Below are 20,435 nucleotides of genomic sequence, written 5' to 3'. Positions count from 1 at the left end.
AGACACCGTAGATTAAGCTGTAAAATACTTTTATGAATTAGCTTGAGCCTTAAATTAACCATGAAATTTTTTAAATGCATCAAAGTTGCCTAAAATTGGAAGCACACACAAAAAAAAAACACCATTGAAAAAGACTATCAGGTGAAATTTTTAAATATCAAACAAATTTCCATGAAAGAGGAAAAAACTGCTGATAAAATTCCTCAAATTCCAATTTTGCATCATTTTGGAATGCTGTGTAGTTCAGAGAGAAATTCCAAAGACACCAAAATTGCCAAACACGCACAAAGGTGAATTTTGGTATGGAAAAAATGTCGCTCGGGGCTGTCAGGGGATTATCGGAAAATGCGCCCGGCTGTCACGCCTTTGCCTGCGTGAAAACTCACAGTAGAATATAATATAAGCCCCTGCCAAACGCAGCCGTTTATTTACAAAGGCGCGGGGCGTGCAACACTGCCCCTGGTGCACAATCCTCACACGCGCGCCCTGGTGTGTGCGTGACTCATGAAACTTTCATGGCCACTGAGATCGCACCACTGCTGCATTGGAATGCTCAATTTTTTATGAGCTCGGCTTTTATATTCGGCGTGAGTTGGCCAGCCGCCTTTATTGGCCCCTTCATTTCCATTTGGGCGCCGGATTCGCTTCACGGTTCGCTGGTGCTACTGACAAACAGAGAGTGGCGAAACCGCGGAATTAGCCGCGCTCGCTTGATCATTTATTTGTTTGCCATTCCGCTTTGCAACGCTGGAAGTTTGGGCACGCAAAGGAGAAAAGCAAATTTGACTTGCTTTGCGTAAACCGGTGATCTAATATTCGAGCAATATTTGAAATAATCCAGTTGTGTCTCAAAAGATTCTTTTAGGGAGTGGACTCGGAGTGGGCGACGTTTAACCAAATTTTTTATGTATAAATGACATCGTTTATTGATGAATGACGCAGCGTTTTATTATGATTACTTAAAGAATATCAAAAGAGAGAGAAATTTTTTTTTTTTCGAATTCAAATGTCCCAAAGGTCAAAGCTGCAATTTGTACTAGAAACTGTCGGGAAAAGTCTAATTTTTGTTAAAAAAAAAAAAAAAATTAGAATATTTCTAATTCAGTAAAATTTAAATAAAATTTTTAATTTGACTGAATTTCAGATTACTTAAATATTTAAGGGAACTGATTTTCAAAGAATATTGGCTAAGCTATTTTTACTTTAATATTGATATCATTTATTGAATAATATCTTTAATGCAATGAATTTTCTTCTAAATATCACTAAATATTATATTTTGTTAGATACTGCCGCTTTAAATTTGATATTACAGCAACAATATTCTACAAACATCCCATAATTTAAAAAACGCTGATAATTAAAAGTAAAAATTGACTAAATTTGTTAATACTTCACTCCGGACATAATTTCTTAACTGGCAGAATAAAACTTTGAGCAAATTAAAAAAGAAAAAAAAAATGTTTGCCATATTTTTTGTCATTATTTTGAAATTGAAATTGGCATGAATACTTTTTAGGCAGCGAAAATTGATTGCATCGTTTTTGTTGCAAAGCGAAATCCGATAAGCGGCAGATTTGAGAGCTCGGAGGAAAAAATTTCCAACACGACGAAACAGCTGCCTGCGTGTTGAATAATTACATCGGCCAATCTAATGGCCCTCGACACACAAAAAATCACGTGCAAAAAGCATCTCTCGGCGGAAGGCGATCAAGCAGCGGCTTGCGACTTTTTTGCAATCGCAAATTTTGGAACGCAACTTTTTGCCAACTCGAGAAATACACAAATGCCCTTGAGAGTGCTTGAGCCGAGCTGGCAAGTGAAAAGTTTTAAGCAGCGCTTTTTAACAAACAACCGAAGAGAGGAATTGAATTTTTCATCCGCAGAGTGAAGAGGCGCTTGAACTTGGCGGGAAACTTTGTTCGAGAGGTCTTGCCGAGCAACTTATCTACCTTCGAATTTATGATTTATTTTTTTGTTGTGGAAATTTTTCTAACAGCGTTGAGAATTTTTCCAATCTCTTTCATAGCAGAATTAACAGAACAAAAAAGTTCACAAACTTTTCCAATTTTAGAGTAAAGTTTGGAATTCTCTAAAATGTATGTGATCGTCGCAGAAGGATAGGAAGTTTGTCAATTAAAAAATGCATTAGGGGTGCGTCCAGGAAAGATTTGAGGGTAAATGTTAAAAATTTTTCTTGAAAACATGCCATTCCAATTTTCAAGTATGTTGTTGGGGTGGTCAAGAGGCCTCGCTCACCAAATTTTCAAGTCAAAATAAGGGGTGCTTTTCCGGGAAATCAGATTTTTCCAAAAACAAAAAATATGGAATATCTTTGCTCCTATTGAGAAATTATTAATGATCTTTTCACTTCCAAACGTAACTTTTTACGCCCGACAACTTTTCTGTTGACAACTTTTGCGTAGGTCAAAGGTCAAGGTCACTAAATTGCAAATTTCACTTTCTGACGCAATTTTCGCAAAGAAGCGCCCCTCAGAAATTTTTCGCAGTATAGGAAAACATGTAGCCCCAAGTGTGTAGAACAACATCCTTGATTTCCAGAATGGCATTATTTTTAGTTTTTTAATTAATTTTAAATGAATATTAAAAAACAGTGAAAAATCGCTTTTCCGCAATAGAAAGTAATTTTCAAACAGCGATAACTCATTTTCTGTTAGAGATACGCAAAAATGTTATAGAACAAAAAGGATTTGTTTTGACTTTTTGCATCCAGCCATGTATAGTTTATACAGGTCAGGTCACTTGGGATCATTGACCTCGGTGACCTGTGACCTTTAAGAGCAGTTTACTGAATATTTGGCACATAGTTAGGAAGAACTGTTTTATGGAATGGTTTTAATAAGCTCATTTCCCACAAATTATTTTTTGAGGTCGCAGGTCACCGAGGTCAATGACCCCAAGTGACCTGACCTGTATAAACTATACATGGCTGGATGCAAAAAGTCAAAACAAATCCTTTTTGTTCTATAACATTTTTGCGTATCTCTAACAGAAAATGAGTTATCGCTGTTTGAAAATTACTTTCTATTGCGGAAAAGCGATTTTTCACTGTTTTTTAATATTCATTTAAAATTAATTAAAAAACTAAAAATAATGCCATTCTGGAAATCAAGGATGTTGTTCTACACACTTGGGGCTACATGTTTTCTTATACTGCGAAAAATTTCTGAGGGGTGCTTCTTTGCGAAAATTGCGTCAGAAAGTGAAATTTGCAATTTAGTGACCTTGACCTTTGACCTACGCAAAAGTTGTCAACAGAAAAGTTGTCGGGCGTAAAAAGTTACGTTTGGAAGTGAAAAGATCATTAATAATTTCTCAATAGGAGCAAAGATATTCCATATTTTTTGTTTTTGGAAAAATCTGATTTCCCGGAAAAGCACCCCTTATTTTGACTTGAAAATTTGGTGAGCGAGGCCTCTTGACCACCCCAACAACATACTTGAAAATTGGAATGGCATGTTTTCAAGAAAAATTTTTAACATTTACCCTCAAATCTTTCCTGGACGCACCCTTAGAGTAAACGATGAAAGCTTCAATCGGGAATTCTTGCCAAGAGCTGGAATGCCGTGCGAACTCTTAATTAAATATTACAGTTGATTAAAACAGGCAGCTTGATGTCTCTCTTGATGCAGCAGAGCTCAGTGTGCCGCTGACAGCTTGTTAAAAGCGAGCGATCCTCCCTCAGAATTGAAATTGTGAAAAGCAAAATTGAACTCGGACATTCTGGGAAAATACCGTTTTAAATGATTGTCATTCTAGATTGTATCATTTTGAAATTGATTTGGATTATTATTTTTTATAATAATTTAACATTGTTATGTGTAATTTGACTGGACTGATTGAATTATTTTGTGTTGCTTTGATTGTGAAAGGGAAATGTTATATTATGAACTGATCTGACATTTAAAATTTTCTGTATGATTGAATACAGTACAGTTATTGAGCCTGAAACATAATAATTTTCCTGGGATATTTCATCAGAGTCATATTTTTTCTAAAATTCTTGTTTACTATTGATTATATATAAATAAAAGTTTCAATTTTAGAGTTTATTGCAATAATAATTTTCTTTATTTTATTTATGAAAAGTAATGATTATAATTTAAAATTCTATAAACCTAAACATGCAAAAATTTTAATTCTATTTATTAAAATTAAATTGCTGATTTCAAAGCTTCTATTATTTAATAAAGTTATATTTTTATTTTATTTTATTTGCATTGTTTTTATGTTTTTAATAAAATTTTTATATTAATTTAATAAATTTTGAACATAATTACAAAAAATTACCAATATATTGTGATTTGCGATACACATATTTATAAAACGGAGCCTGCTCCTTAGTATAATTAATATTGTTCTGAAAAAGAATATCATTCTCTCAAATCTCTCAATTATAGTTATCAAAGTTTCTATTACTTTCAAAATTTCCACTAGAATTTGTAATAACGGAATCATCAAAAAAATTTAATGTCTTTCAACTGAAGGTTGGAGTCTCCCTTCTCAAGTCTTGATTGTGCAGTCTTGAGAGGATGAGAGATGACTGGATTAAATTACACAAAAACAGGAAACTCATCATCATGAAGTATAATTACGCGCGACAAGATTGCCTCGATACACGAAGGGTCATTAATTGCTTTCTCGTGCGCCACTCGAGTTAATGTTGCGAATCCTGAGTCTCAAATTGTCCCTCGAAGAAACTCGCCAGCTCCATCAGACTTTTTCCCCACAAAGTTTCTTCTTTGTTGTTACACGGAGAGGATTAAATGTTGCGGAAATGACTGGTTCAGAATTTATCGCCGCGCGATTTTGCGCTCCAACGCGCCAATTGTGCGTCGGACGCCGGTTTTGCTTCAAACCCGCAATTGTAGCGCCGAGGGCAGGTGGAGAATTTTGGGATTATTCAGACGCACTTTGCCTAATCAAAATCGAAGTGGAATTTCTGACCACAAAACCACCGCATTCCTTTCCGAGAACCGCTCCCCGTGGAATTGCACACGCAGGTCTAATGAAGGCTTTTGTTTAACGCTTCGGTGAGGAAGTTTCAACATGATTTGCTCATGGTTTTAGGCCCCTCGGTACACCAAAGTTTCATAATTAATTATACAGACAAATACGAGACTTGTCATAAAAAACATTACGCTTGCCAAAATTTTTTTATATTTTTAGAATTTTTTTACGTTCCATTTTCTAGCTCTTAATTTTCTTAACATTTTCCAATTTAGGATGCAACAATAGAGTACATTTATTTAAAATATCATTGAAGAAGAGAGCACCTGGAATTAATAAAACCAATTTATTAATAAAATTAATTATTCTTAATATAGGACTTGCCCTGATACCAATAAGTAATAAATTATTTTTCTTACTGAGTTTTGTAATTGAAAAAACGGAAAAAACTTAAAATTTTAGCTAAAAAGAAAATATTTATTTAATGTATTTTTATTTAAACATGTTTTATAGTCGATTTATTTGATATTATGTTTGTTTGCTTGATATAACTGCCGATGAATTATTAGTGATGTTTTTTCATCATTTTTTGATAAGAATTATTTCGACTGTACAAATTCAGAATCGTCCAAATATTTCATCAATCTTCACAAAATGTCCTTTCACATAGGAGAAAATAGACAGTTTGTTGGCCGCATTATTTTAGTTTCAGTGGTCGACGATAAGAGCAGATTGATGTTTCATTTAAAATGCAAATGATGCCAAAAGCTGCCACATTTGAATATCGCTTTGGGAACTGTGGTGAACCGAGCTTTATTATGCCACCCGCGTTGCTCGTCGCCAAAGGTCAGCCATCCATCCAACGATAAATACAGTTTGATTGATGCATAATCAATGCGCGGGTATCACTTTTCCCGATAAAAGGAGGAAAACCGAGTCCGTACTAATGTGTGCCTCTAGAGTTTGGCGGATAACAACGGCGATAAATTTGATACCCAATAATAATTGCCGCGCTTGCACGTCATACGAAGACCTTCAATTGTGTGTTATAGAAACTTCCAACAATCAATAAAATCTAGGGCGAGGCAATTATTTATGAATCTGGAACAATCAAGATCACTCACTTCAAATTGAAAATAAAATGAGATTGTGAGACTTCAGCAGCTGCACAAAATGCAAATTAGAAATTTATATTCTGAAGTGAATGGAAAGAAATTATTTTTTCCAGACGTTCACATTGAAAAATATACAAGTTTAGAAGGGAAAATAAATTATTTTATGCAAAAAGAGGAAAATAGGACATTTTAATTTATATTTTATAAAGTAAAAATTTTTGAAACAATTTCCTATTTCAAATTCATGTTGATTTTAGAGTTGAAAATATCAAAAGAGTTATTTTAAGTGCTAATGACCTCAAAAAGGTAATTTTAAAGATATGTATTTTTATAGCTTCAATTTTCTCCTGGAGCGAGTAAATTATAATTTAGGCATTAAAATTTTCAAGAGATGAATTAAGCGGCGAACGCAACTTTCTTGACAGGTTGAAACGGACGAGTCAATTTATCACAAAAATTATCCGCCGGGGGAGAACTTTATTACGCCGCTGGAGTTTAAATGCTTTGAAGAAGTATGGGCGCAGAAAATTGCTTTTAATCTCATCCGTCAGCTGGATATACATCCACGCGAATAATTCTCCGATTTGCGTTTAAATTTATGTTCTGCGGAAAATATAAATTCACTTCTCTCGAGCCCCAACATAATCGTGCAAAAACTGGAAGAATTTTTTAATATTGCGCACGCATCTCGCGCAGCAGTGAAAAATTGACATTGGAGGAAATAAATTTCAGCGGTGCAATTTACGATGGCAAAATCCAAACGTGCTGAAAATACGGAATTCGGTTGTGACAGCGCGGCCTTATTTAGAAGTCACCACGGGTACGTCGGCGAGGGAAAGAGCGAAAAAACACACGACACGCGTTCTTTTTCCTAAAACCATTTTCCCCCCGAGAATTATCTTGTCGACAGGTTTTGTTTTCAATCAGCCGACGATTCGAGAACTTTCCGAACTCATTTCTAGCACAAGAAGCCGAGAGAGCAGAATTCATTTCCACCTCTTTCCTGTAGGAAATGAGGAAAAAAGGTATTTTTCATTATTTCCCGAAAATACTATTTTCAAAGCTTCTAATTAATTATTTTTATGCATAACGACTTTTGGCGGAAAAGGTGTTTTTTCAACTGGAATGAATTTTCTAGAATTTCCTCTTTCTATTAAATGAATTTTTCTAGAATTTCCTGTTCCTATAAAATGAGTTTTTGAGGAAAACTGGAGGGTGAAATTTTTTGTCTTTATAAAATTTTTTTTGTAAAAGACATTTAAATGAGGCATTATTTTATTTCTTTTAATTGTCTTTCTCCTTCAAAGCTTTGGCTGTTATTGTTGCTGTAGTTTTCTCTGTAATGGCCGCTAGGTTGCCACCAGTTTTAGTCATTTTTGCTATTTGAAGAGCTCAACTTTAAAGATCCTGTGGAAAGGAAAAACATAATTTTGATCAAAAAAGTTTTCCATGTGAAGCAGAAAATTGGTACATAGAGCTTTGGCGAAAATAACGATTTAAACTTTTTCTAATGAGGCCCATTTGCTGTGCGCACTCCAGTGAGAAAAGTTGCTTTGCTCCAAAATTGGGAAAGGGGCGGCCTAATTAATGAGCGAGCAATAATTACAAAGACGTGATGGATAATTAGCGTCGAACAAAAGGAAAAGACAAACCGCACAAAGGCGACGTCATTTGTCGGTGACAGATTGCGACGGAGCGGAATTCGTACAAAAAGTGTTCCACACACGTCAAAGTTTGGCGCAGATGTTTCCGACACGCCAATTTCGCCGTTTCAAAATGGCTTGTTATTTTTACCGATCGCTGGCTTATTGCTCATCGACGCTTGAAAGTTAATTGGCAGGCCGGTGACACTTTCAAATTGCGAAAATATTGTCACCGGCAGGCAACTTTTGCTGGTCGTCAACATGGTTATTCGCGGATTCGGCAGAGGAAATAATGTAACGACGGTTGACATTTATAAATTTCATTTTCTGCTGCAAATGACGTTTACGTTAAAGTAATCTCTCAAAATTCCACTTTTTATTTTGGATGAATGTTTTCATTTCCATGTTTTGAACAAAATTATCTCTAGAAGCAAAGTTATTTTACAAAAATTACATTACAATCATAACGAATAAAACGTAATTGGGGCTATTTACTAATTTTTTAATATTTTAATGATTATAAAATTAAAATTAACAATTTAAACAAATTTTTCAAGGTAATTATTCTTTGAAATTAATTACTTTTTAAAATATAAAAATTGAAAAAGTTAAAATTAAGTATAAAAATTAAAAGTAAACACTTTTAATCTGATTTAAATTTTAAAATTTACTTTGCAAACATCAATTGACAGAATGAAATATTTTTATTTACTTATTTTTCATTCAAATACAAAGAAATTGTATTTTCGAGCAAAAAAAGAAAATAACTGTTAAGAAATTTTTATTGGCTTTCACTAGTCCATTGATAATATTTTTTTTTTTACTTTAATTAGGAATATGATAACAACTCTAGCCCTTCGTACTCTGACAGGTTTTGGTGATCGATTTTGCAATCCTTTGAAGCAGAACAAGTGCATCTCTCGGGTTTTATTTTTATTGCTCTCTCCACATTTCCACCAGGCACCATTTAATTCCATCTCGATCGCTCGCTCTGTCTCGCTGCTTGTGCACATTTTTCTTCTTGCACCAGAGTGCAGCAATTCGAGTCCATTCTGCATTCATGGCTATTCAGCAATAGAATAGAGGAATTTTTATCCTACATCAATAATTCCCGTTGAGCACACAAAAATTTAATATCCACCGGCCTTACAAGTTGCAGCAATAAAAAATATTCCAAACTTTTAAAAATCTTTTTACATATTGGAAAATATTTCCATTTTGAAATAAAACCAAGCAAAACTTTTAATGAGGGAAAGTGAACCCTTTTAAACACAATTCCACAGTTGGTATTACAAAATTGGTTTAATTAAATTTTTAACCCTCTATTTTTATTTTTTGTTCAGTAATATTTAAATTACTGCAGAGGCAGTTTTGTAATCTGGTGTATTTTGAATAAATTGAAATCTTTTGAATTTGTATTCAGAAATATGATTTCTTTTCACAATTTCTATTTATCTTTATTCCATGTTGAAATTCTAACGATGCAGCCACTAGAGGCTTGAGGACCAAAACGTGGTTGCACGGCAATTTTTAATGCAAGCAGGATGGGTCGTCATTGAAATACATATATTTATGGCGAACGTGTTTCGCGGGCACCACAGAGATGTAGTCGAGGGTGCTCGAGACCGACGTGCACGTGACACAAAAGCAGCCGAGGAAATAAAGAGACCACTCGCTCGTCCTCTATCGCGCATAATAATTTATTCCGCTCTTCAACCTGGCTGCGCCCGAGTGGAAAAAAATATTAATAAATTTCCATTCCAATATAAATTGCGCACCCGTCTCCGCCACCGAAATGATCATTACGAGAGAGCAGAGATGGATAAAAACTCCACCTGTCCTCTTTCGAGAATATATTTTCCACTCGGTGAATAAAATCACTCGGATGTGCCATTCGCCGTCGTTATCGCAAACATCGCGATTTGCAGCTCTCTGAGAAGAAGGAAAAGAAAAAAAAATCGTGGAGAGGAAAATAACTTTTCACGTTAAGGCTCCTCTTTTCTTTCGGCACAGCTGCTTCCGTGCAAATCGACCCTTACTCCAGATTAAAGTTTAAGGAGATTTGTCCGTCTAATTTATTGTATCGCCCTTTTCTGACAACGCACGCCTCCCTTTTCACATCCAATCTCGTTAAATCCTCTCTCGATTTGATTTGAACCGCAAATATTTCTCGCGCTTTTGCTAAGTTAGGGGCAAAAAGAGATCGAAGTGCTCTTTGTGTTGATTGGAGAAACATTTGCTGATTAGATTCGCCTCCGTCTTGAAAGAGCGATGACTGCGAGTGAGAGAGAGTTTGCGTGCTAAATTTACGAGAATTGTCTGCAGACAAACTTGTTAGTGAGAGCAAATCTTGATAGTCGTCTTTAATGCGAATGTTTGCGCCGTAGAGAGCACGGATCGCAAATTGAATTGTTCCTTCTTTATTATGTTCAACTTTTCGGTCTCAACATCAGGATTTCGGAGCTTGGCGAGTAGCAAAAGAAATTGAATCTTGTCAATTGTCATCATTAAATGAGAAATAATAAAGTGGGAAACTAAATTTATAACTTTTATATCAAAATGCTAAATCTTCTTCTTGCAGACAAAAATTTGGTTTTGTTGTCTTTTTTTATTATTTTAAATTAGGAAATTAAAACCATAGAACATAAAAAACATTAATTTATTGTATTATTATTATTGATCTTTTTTCTTATTATACGTCATCACTACGATATGATGTATGAAACAAAATCATTTTCTTATACTTTGTTCCAATGTAAATAAAGCCATAAGCTTATTTTATTATTAAATGCAATTTGCAAAAAAAGTTACTTTAGCAAAATTGTAAAAATAATGATTTTATAGAAAATTCAGAAGATTAGTAATTTTCAAAGCATCCTAAAATAACTTAAATTCGCCTATTTCGTAAGTTTTTGAAGTTATCAAATATCGCGCTCACAAAAAAGAAGCAGAAAAAGGGTTAAGGAAAGATGTTTGCCCACCCCTGTTAAGATCAAATTTAATATTTTTTGCCACGGTTATATAAAAAATTATTAAAATACTTAAGCAACTAAGAGTTTCTAAGTGCTTCAAACTTTTTTTAACGACTATTCATAATAGTGAAGACGAAAATCTTATCAAAGTTCATATTTCATCATTCTCTACTTCTTTAAAAAAGCCCATCCAGTTCAATAGCATCTTCTTTGTAATTGAAGATCTGAAGCTCCACGTCGGCGGAGAAAATCTCATATCATCTATAATATATTTTTTATTTGACCTTTCCTCATATTATACCCATGTATTTCCTCCCTTTGGACGACAAAGTCTCCTCACATACACAACAAAAGTGGAATAGATCGGTAGGTCTGCGTTCGTTTCCTTCCAATTAAGTGTCCAAATCGGCCGAGATCCCGGCCACACATACGGACAATAGAAAAACCGGCGGCTCAGCGACAACAAAAGCCCCTTTGGAAGAAAAAAGAAAGGCGCCTCTCTAATAGGGGTTGCTCCTGATAGGATTTATTAAATTTCCTGCTTGCACACGAGCTTTGCGGTGCAGATAAAATCAGGTCAGACGAGGGAGAAACGCGAAATATTGCACTACTTGTATAATTAAATATTGATTTCTTTTTACCCAAGGACGTGAAAGTCGTTAGGTGCATCTCGTATTTCACTCCGATATTAAATTTTCCATCCTTTTGTCCCTCGAGAAAAAAAGGCAAGACCCGCTCATTATAGTTGTATGTACTATCAGAGGGATGATGATTATTCTCTGGAGGAGAGAGTGAATAGATGATGAAACTCGTCGTCTGTCATATTAAACTTTAGATGAATAAATAAATGCAACTCCGCGATCAATTTCTCGGAAAGACGAAACGCAGCTGCTGGTGCTCAGAGCAATCCTTCAAGAGGCTCCCCGTGGCGCTTCTTGCATAATTGCGGCCTTGAGCTCTCATGGAGCACTTCGGTTTTGTGCACCAGATGCTTGCACTTGACTCTGTGCACTTCAATTATTTGATTCAAATGCTCCAGTTGATTTAACTGCGAGATATTCCACCCCCTGCAATGAGGCAGAAGAGGTTAAAGTTTATCCAATTTCCATATTATATTATAAAATTATCATTGTTAGACTTATTTTTTTCTTAATTAAGAACTGGAAGTTAGGAACTCTGAATTTTTCCTTGCTGTTAAAATTTTTATTTATAAAAAAAGGTTTTCTACAACGAGGAAAAAATACAAGTTTTTTACTTCCATGATCATCTCGTCAAGTGTCAATTTTTTCAAAAACTAATTAAAAACTTTATTTTCAACAAAGTCAAAGTCCGATTTTAAAACATATTACGAGACTGTCGATTATTCCTAAAAAAATTGTAGTTTTTTCGACTCAAATTTTGGTTGTAAATTTAAATTTACTCCGAACTAAGTGGTTTTAAAGTGGGATAAATTTAAACCTGCTTTAATATTGATCAAAATTTCAATATTTCATACCTCCCTCTTGTGATTTCAAAAACCTGAAAATGGAGATTTCAAAAGTTTCCGTTTTTATTGCTTGCTCGAAACGTGACATGAGAAAAGTATATATGTAGATCAGAACTTAATGTTAATAGTACATAATTATTCTTTTTCTTGAGTCTCTTTTATCTTGAAAAGCAAACAATTTGAGTAAAGTCTTATATAAATGTATGATTTATTTCGAGTTGAAGTTACGCAAAAAATCAATTTTCAGTAGAATGACTAACAGAGTGAATTGAAAAGCGCGTTTATTTTCATGCCTGATTTTTATTTTTAAATGATTCAACATCAAAACCCCTATGATGGGCATGTGACCTGTAGATGGTCAACAATGCTAACATAAAATTAGCATTCAAAAATATAACTAGCATCCCTCTATAACATTTTTTTTTGTTTTTACAAAAAATTTAGTTAAAATATTGTATTATATTTAACTCTTTTTAGATTTCATTTGAAAATTTTAAATAATACAAATTGAACCCTTTGTGCTTTCAAAATAAGTGGACTCATTAAAACCACCGCACTGCCGCAGCCTTTCAATGTGTCTCATTTAAAAATTCCGTTTCACTTGTTCAAAGTAACGATACGTCGGCCTCAATTAATTAAATTAAAAATATTCGGCACGACCTGTGTGGTTATGAATATTTTATCGTTCGGTGTAAAAATGTGGCACCACTAATTGAATTTTTACATTAACGGCTTCTCACTTTGGAATTGGCAGGATGAAGAGACGGCGATATTTTTGACTTCGTTGACTGAAAAATTTGCTCTTTGTTTGTTGCAGAGCCGAGGCGAAATGAGGCCTCCTCTGGTCGGGCCTTACACCGTTTTGGCGCAGGACGCCAAGGGATGCTGCAGTCTGCACGCCCGGACGGCGGCGATAACCGCCGCTGTTTTTTCACTGGTAAGTACTTTAATTAAAATCTTTTATATAACAATAATTTTTTAACTTAAGTTTATTGTTAACTTGTTATAATATGTATAAAAACCTTAATATTTTATTTAATTTTTGGTAATTTTAAATATTTCATATAATTTAATTACTATTGTATAAAGTATTTCGTTTAAAATTTATGAAAACAAATATACAATGGAATGAATGGAAATAGATTTTGTAATTAGACTTAGTATTATATTTTGATATTTATAAATTTGGAACTTGGGAAGCTATTTATAAAAATTTTAAACATAGCAATATTGATCTCATGCAATGCAGATTAATATGTTTTAATTAATTCTTTATGAACATACATACATAATTGCATTCATCACGCTCTAATCATTTCTAATTTTAACTAAATTTTTCCACCACTTTAAGTAGTTACAAAACCAAAAACAGAACAGTTAAAACTAATTTAAATAATGATTGAATTTACTTTTTTATGTTCGATGATTCTTGAAATTTATTAATTAATATTTCCAGGAATCCCACCAGGTACTATACATTTAATTTAATTTAAATTAAATTATTTTAAAGAAAACGCGAACTTTTTGTGTGTTTCAGACTTTCCAAAACTTTACGTTTGTAGAATTTTCCTTTCCGTTTCTGACTAGGTTGTTCTGTTATACTTATTTACTTATTTAATTATAAAAAATTCAAAAAATATTAATTAATTCTCTTTATTAAATACCAACGGTATACAGACACATATATGAATATAAATTATTTATGCATACAATAATAACAAAAACTGAAGAGGTAGTAATTGCACTAAACTTTCATGGAAGCTGCATTAATTAGTGTTAAGTCACTCTTTTTACATTAAAATAGGTGATACATTCCAATTTGTTCACCACATTTTGTACATTTACAATTTTGCACAGTGGTAATCTTTATTTTCACATAACAAATGATGAAAACCAAGCATAGCTCGTAAAAAGGTGCCGATCTTTAAATTTAGTCTCTTTCCATTTATTTTCAGTCATTGCAGGAGTGTTATAAAATTGTGGGTCGATTTCTGCATTTGTATTCAAAAAATATCAAAATACATTTCTTCTGTTTTAATAAAAATAAACGGTACAAATTTGTTCAATTAGAGATATAATAACTAAGGAACCTAAGATCTTGAGACTTCATTTTAAAATATTAAGGCAAAAAATTTATTGATTTGGTCCCTCTCTTGCCAGGATGCTAATTTCGTCGCTCCTGACAAAGTTTCGCGAGGGTGGACAAACCTCCGATAGCAAACGTTGATTATTCATGAGGTGTCACCTGGAAAATGGTCGCGTCTCCGCTCCACTCTCAGTGACACTCGCAGAATCCTCTCACCGTCTGGTTCGTCTCTTGCTCAAAAGCTCCTCCAAATCCGCTATCTGCGTAATGGATTGTCCCTGTTGCGAATAAATTGCACGGCAAACTTGGCGGAGAACCGAATCAGAATCTCTTCTCACTCGCGAATGTACGCTTCGTCCTCCGGCTCGGATCAAGTTTGCCCGGGCAAATAACATTTGAATGCGAAATTAGAGAATCAACAAGTAGCAGTTCCACCACGCGAGCTACCCACTTTACGATGCAAAAATTTATGGACTGGCAGTGCAGTATGTACTGCATGACCTAATTACGCCTCCTCCACACGCTTTTCCAATTTACGATCGCTTGTGCAATAAACTTTTAAGTCCTCTATAATTAACATTAATAGCAACAGTAGTTAAGCGAGAAAGTCAGCGAGAATGGGCAGTCGACTCCAAATTAGGTAACGAATTGAGATGCAAATTGGAGTTAATTGTAAGTTTCTGTATTTAAAAAGAACAGATATATTTTTATCAGTTATTTAAATTTATCCAATTTTTAGTATTTAAAATAAATTTAGTCTCTTGTGAATTATTTAAAGGATAATAAAAAGTTCTGAAACGTTTGAAATTGAAAATAATAGCATTTTTTTCAGATTGGTTACATTTGTTAAAAAAAAATAGATTTTCCCAAAATTAACTCACAAAATGTGGTCGCTTTTCTCGTTTTAATCAAGAACGTCCAACACACACAAAGGTGGGCAGAAGCCATGAATAATTAGCAAGTCTTGGGCATCAATTTCCTGGTACGCACCGCATATCAAACTTTGTTAGCAACTCTCCAGGGCTGAATTTGTTTACAAATCTGGGCCCGTCGAGCTGGTCTCGGTGTGCCGGGCAGCGATTTGATTTCCTTTCCCGCCTTTGAAGTGGTCGGTCGGCCACCATTAATATTAACATCTTCCAATGGAGCCCAAACTCGGCACAAACATCGGCCACAGTCATGCCCTGCGAAAGCGAAGCGAGGCCCTTCACAAACTGAGACTTATAATCTCTTGCGACTAAATCCTCATCGCGTCTAATTAAGTTTGACCTTAAGAGCTACTTAATTCCACATTGTGTGAGATTATAATTGCGAAGCTGCTTTTACTCCAGACCGTCTTGGAAAAGCCTGTTTTTAGGAAAAATTGTATTGAAAAATAATTATTATTATTATACAATGTTGGTAGGTTTTCAATCAGCATTGTTTGGTTTTTGGTAGCTTCATAATATCTATTTATTTTCGAATGTTCTCTTATTCTATAAAGATTAAAACTACAATCAATCGTTGAAAAGATGAAAGTCTACAAATTCAAATTAATTACATTTTACAATATGTTATAATAATAGTCCAATAGTTTTTCCTCCTTACCTAATAAATATAATAAATTTATTATTTAAATATTATAATTTTATAATTATTTAATTTATTATTTGCAGTTTATAAAATAATAATTATTTAAATCAAAGCAAATTTTCTATAATTATTCATTACTCATTAGTAATTTTTATATGAATTTAAAATTTAGACTTATTTTCTACTTCCACTATATCTTGAGAATTGAGAATTGTTTCATGAATTGAAAATATAACTTGGTAAATATGAGGAATAATTGAATAATAAAATAAATAATGATAAAGACATGGAAAATTAAACACTAAATGTTAGTATTGTTTGATTATTTATGCAATTTTCGGTAAGACTTTATTTTGATATTCACTGAGTAATTGCCCAAACTTTATTGATTATTGTCTGAAATCGTGGGTTAACTAATCCTAAAAAAAATGGCATTTTCCCAAAAGGTTCTCTTTTGTAGTTGGAGAAATGACGTGGCATTAATTGGGCCTCTCGGCTAATGCACTTAGACCGATGAATTATTCAGGACGCGCGAATAATTAATCCGGGTGGCGCGCTCGCCAGAAAAAGGGTGCAACGATGGTGATTAAAAGCAGCCTCTTTTTGCCAGCAGCATTTGCACAAAGAGGCCGTTTCCGTCGGTGCTCTTGCATACTGATACCCGCGGGGAGAAATTAATGGACTTCATTTTTCTGCCTTGAATAAAATAATGTGGTGCCGCGTGTGTGAGTGTTAAAAAGGGCTTAATGAGAGCGAGTGGAGCAAAAGGGCCGGCAAACGTATCTTTTATTCCTACGTCCGAGAGGATAAAAAAATTGCTGCAATTTTCCTTCACTCATTAGTCTGCAGATTTTATTCTCATAATTTTATGATCTATCCAAGCCGTAAACAAGGAGACTTTCCAAAACGCTTTTTTAAACAAATCGAATATTCGCCTTTCACGCCACACTGATAAAAGATGTGAGGATGCTGGTGAACTGCGCGCAAACAGCCTCTGGGGGCCAAAGTTAATTTGGAAGCCTTGGCAAGTTCGTTTTGTGCAAAAATAACAAGCTTTCTCTCAGCTTGACAGCTGCTCACCACTCTCAGCTGCGGAAAACCAACTTTAATTGGACTCAAGTTAAGTCAAAATGACGCGTGAAATGCGCCATTTCCATTCTCGCCTACGCTTTTCTGGATGAATTTATGGTTTCAATTTAAGGCTTCGTTATTTCAGTGCTTGAAAAGTCACATAATTAACTCTACACACACAGTCTGACAATTATTGTATCTACAGGCTAATAGCTTAATATGAATTATTTTGTTCTTAGAATATAATTACAGTATTTAATTAAATTTGATTGAGTTATTACTTTTGTTTCAAAATTTCGATCTGGTTTTAATAATTTTTTGACATTCGCAATAGGCATTATTTGGTAAAAGCCAGATTTTTTAATAGATGTAAGAAAAATAAGCATTTCAATAATTAAAAAAGTCACTTTTATCAGGAAAACCCTCTATTACGCTTTTCCGCCAACAAATTTCCCAATTTTTTCGACCAGCGATTAACTTCATGTATATAGCCTTTAAGAAGTACTTCGATTTCTCAAGAGAAGAACAAGGTAATACTCAGAAATTCTCTTGAGACATATCCCCCCCCCCCCAGTGGCCTAGTATTTATTTTTCTTATTACATTGAATTGAACAACCTTGCCTCTGCACAAAAAAATGGTTGCCAACTTGATTCTCTCGGACGTGCAGCCGAGGTGTTGATTTATTCCGTCGCTCATTTCACGAAAACTTCAAGTTCCAAAGGCGAGATTCGTGTATTTATCAACGCAACCCTCGTGCCAGGGGTGCAAATAAAGCTAAGCAGTCGATTTTGAATTAAATTAGATTGCTCCCGCTGTTTCCACAAAAGAGGGCCAAAGAAAAACAGTCGCCGCACGCACGTGGAATTTCACGCGGCTTCACCTCTGCTTTCTGGTTCAGCAGAAAGCAATCACCAAGAAAAACTTTTATTTCATCCGTTGATCGAGGCTGATGTGTGAAAATAAAGTCAGGGAAATCCCTTTCACTGAATTTCAATCAGATAAATTTTTACTCAATCGTATTTGGAACTCATAAAAATTGATACAAAAAGAGAATTACAATTTTTTAGAGCTTGGGGTATTGCAAAAATGTGACTAAAATAACTTTCATTCGAAACAAGCAAACTTGTTATTAATTCACTTTTTTAAACTTGTCGGAAAGCAATTTATTTTTTACTCCTGAATTTAATGTTTCACCCCTAAAAAGGTAGATGTAAGAAAACAGCCCGTTGTGTTCCTCATTTTCCCAATGAAATTAAACAAATATTTGCTTTTTATTGTTTTCCTTGCAAAATCAATTTCGTCTGTATGTTTTCCGGGTGTTGTTTTTCTCACTTTGTCGTCGCCGAGTCCAATTCGACCTGCAGTCCCAAGGGGCCACAAAGGCTTGGAAGCCAACACTAAAATTAATTACGTTTCGCGGCTATAAACCCCTTAGCAAACAATAGAGGGCAATAATAATTCTTTGTCCTCGCTCGCATTAATTTGTGTCCGCCTACGACATTTAAACAGGTAAAATGTGGGCATTTTTCTGTACATTTTTCCGAAATATACATTTTCGGCGAACAAGTGCGCGAGTTCACGTGCTTTCCTTTCAACATCTAATAATGAAATGCTTTCAGATAACAAGTAGTATTTAATCAGAACTTTTTCTTGTTATTACCAGACGATTTTTGTGGCAGTTTTTTACTTTTTTTTTTCTTATAAATGTTAACTTATTAATAAATAATACAACATAATATTTTTATTCAAGTTACATAATCATGACATGTATTTAAAAAAATTTTTTAATACTATTTATTAATTTTTTTTTGCAAATATTGTATATATTAAATTTATTTATTTAAAAACATTATTTATTTTTGCAATAAATTTCAAAATTGTACAATAAACAATTCTTTAAAAGGAAATATAGGTAAATAAAAAAATGAAATATATTAATTAATGGTAATTCGCTGCGCAATCAATGTGTAAACATATTTGCAACACACAAAATGGTATGATTAACCTTTTCTTTGAATTTATTTCTTTAATAAATGATTATAATAAAAATTGGTCAAATCTCTTCCTAAATCAAATTTGAATAAAATTTACATTGAAAACGATTCTGAATCTCAAATTTCTCAAAATTCAAATCCTATAGTTAAATTTAATAATATAATTAAACCTGATAAAATTGCATCATGAAGTTTTTTTAGATCAATTTATCAACAAATTGATGCAAGCCTAATTTTTATTAAATGACAAATTCTTATTCTAATTAAAAAACTGTATAAGATTAATATTTTTCTGGACGCTTTTTGTGGAAACTGTTTTAGATTTCTAGGCTATTCTGGATTATCAGAATGCGAGCTTTAATAGCCACCCGTATTCTGGAATATATATAATTTTTTACAATTTAATGTTGAAATTTTAATCAATCTAAAGTTTATTATTATATGAAAAAAGTCACCGTGATTTTGCATTGCTTTTAATTTTAGGTAAGATTAAACAAAGGTGAATAAACAGAGATGCAGTTCATGGAATAGTTAATGAGCTCAAGTCTTGCAGGAAATATCAAGTTTCTCCAAAGCTTACAAGCGCTAAATGTAAGATAAGCCCTTTGAAAGTGGAAATTGAGAAACTTAAATTGCCGCATATAGAGAAGCTTGTCGTATGTGTAATTATTTGGAACAAAGACATCAACGAACGTAGGTGAACAAAGCTCGGAAATGTGTTTGCTGAGCGAGAAAACTTCAGCATGTACACGGCTCCAATATTTGTTTATCTTCCTCGGAACACACAATTCTTAATCCTTTCAAACTCGCATAAATTAATCTCTGTTCTGTTTTCCTCCTGGAATGGGAACGCGGCAAAGTTTGCCTTTCAGTCTTTCTTGAGCTTCGCCTCTCTTTTTCCCTGTCAAACGTCCAAGTAATAAAGTAGCGAAAAGAATTTGACGCATCCTAGGGGAGAAAAATTGCAAAAAGCAGAGGCGGCGGAGCGTGGGGAATGCCATCCTTTTTAGGCCTTCCGGGTCTCCACTTTTTTATATATATGGAGCTCCTCCTATTCCACCACGTTCTTTGATGACCGACATTCCTTTCTGTCTCGCTCGGCACCCAAACATTTTTACGCCTTTTCTTTGTGATCCTCTTTTTGATTCGCAAAAAAATTGAAAATGTTGCACATTCTGGCAATAAAACCCTCAGGAAGGCACCAAGTATTTAAAAAAAAAAAAATGGTGAAATTTCTGTTGATATGCAGTGAATTCAAGCAAACTTCATTTTAATATTTGCCCATTTTTATTTTATGAATTTTTAGTTCTAGTTTATATTAGTGCTTCAGAAGTTAAAATCTCAAATGATCTAAAGCTTAAATAGAAGTTTAATAAAATCAATGCAAATGAACCAGGAAAAAAAAGTATTTAAAAGTTATTATTTATTACAGAATTACAAATAATTAAAAATGGTTTAGAAATAATGTTTTTCTCAAAAGTCAAAAAACTTTTAAAAACATGTTGCAGTATTTTTCATTTAGTT

General features: G+C 33.8%; 1 protein-coding gene across 1 annotated transcript in view; it reads left to right on the top strand.

Annotated features, from left to right (window-relative positions):
* Nucleotides 1-20,435, top strand: part of LOC132200742 (uncharacterized) — a 52,063-nt gene that overhangs the window by 19,067 nt on the left and 12,561 nt on the right. Inside the window, exon 2 of the mRNA XM_059626417.1 lies at nucleotides 13,005-13,124. Within this exon, the coding sequence (XP_059482400.1) occupies nucleotides 13,017-13,124 (108 nt within the window). The 5' untranslated portion in view covers nucleotides 13,005-13,016. The remainder of the gene's footprint in view (nucleotides 1-13,004; nucleotides 13,125-20,435) is intronic.

This window comes from Neocloeon triangulifer, unplaced genomic scaffold, assembly GCF_031216515.1.
Source record: "Neocloeon triangulifer isolate White Clay Creek 2 clone unplaced genomic scaffold, ASM3121651v1 ptg000014l, whole genome shotgun sequence".
Classification (NCBI taxonomy): Eukaryota; Metazoa; Arthropoda; class Insecta; order Ephemeroptera; family Baetidae; genus Neocloeon; species Neocloeon triangulifer.
The sequence above is the reverse complement of the archived record's forward strand: the minus strand, read 5'-3'. Positions and strand labels throughout refer to the sequence as shown.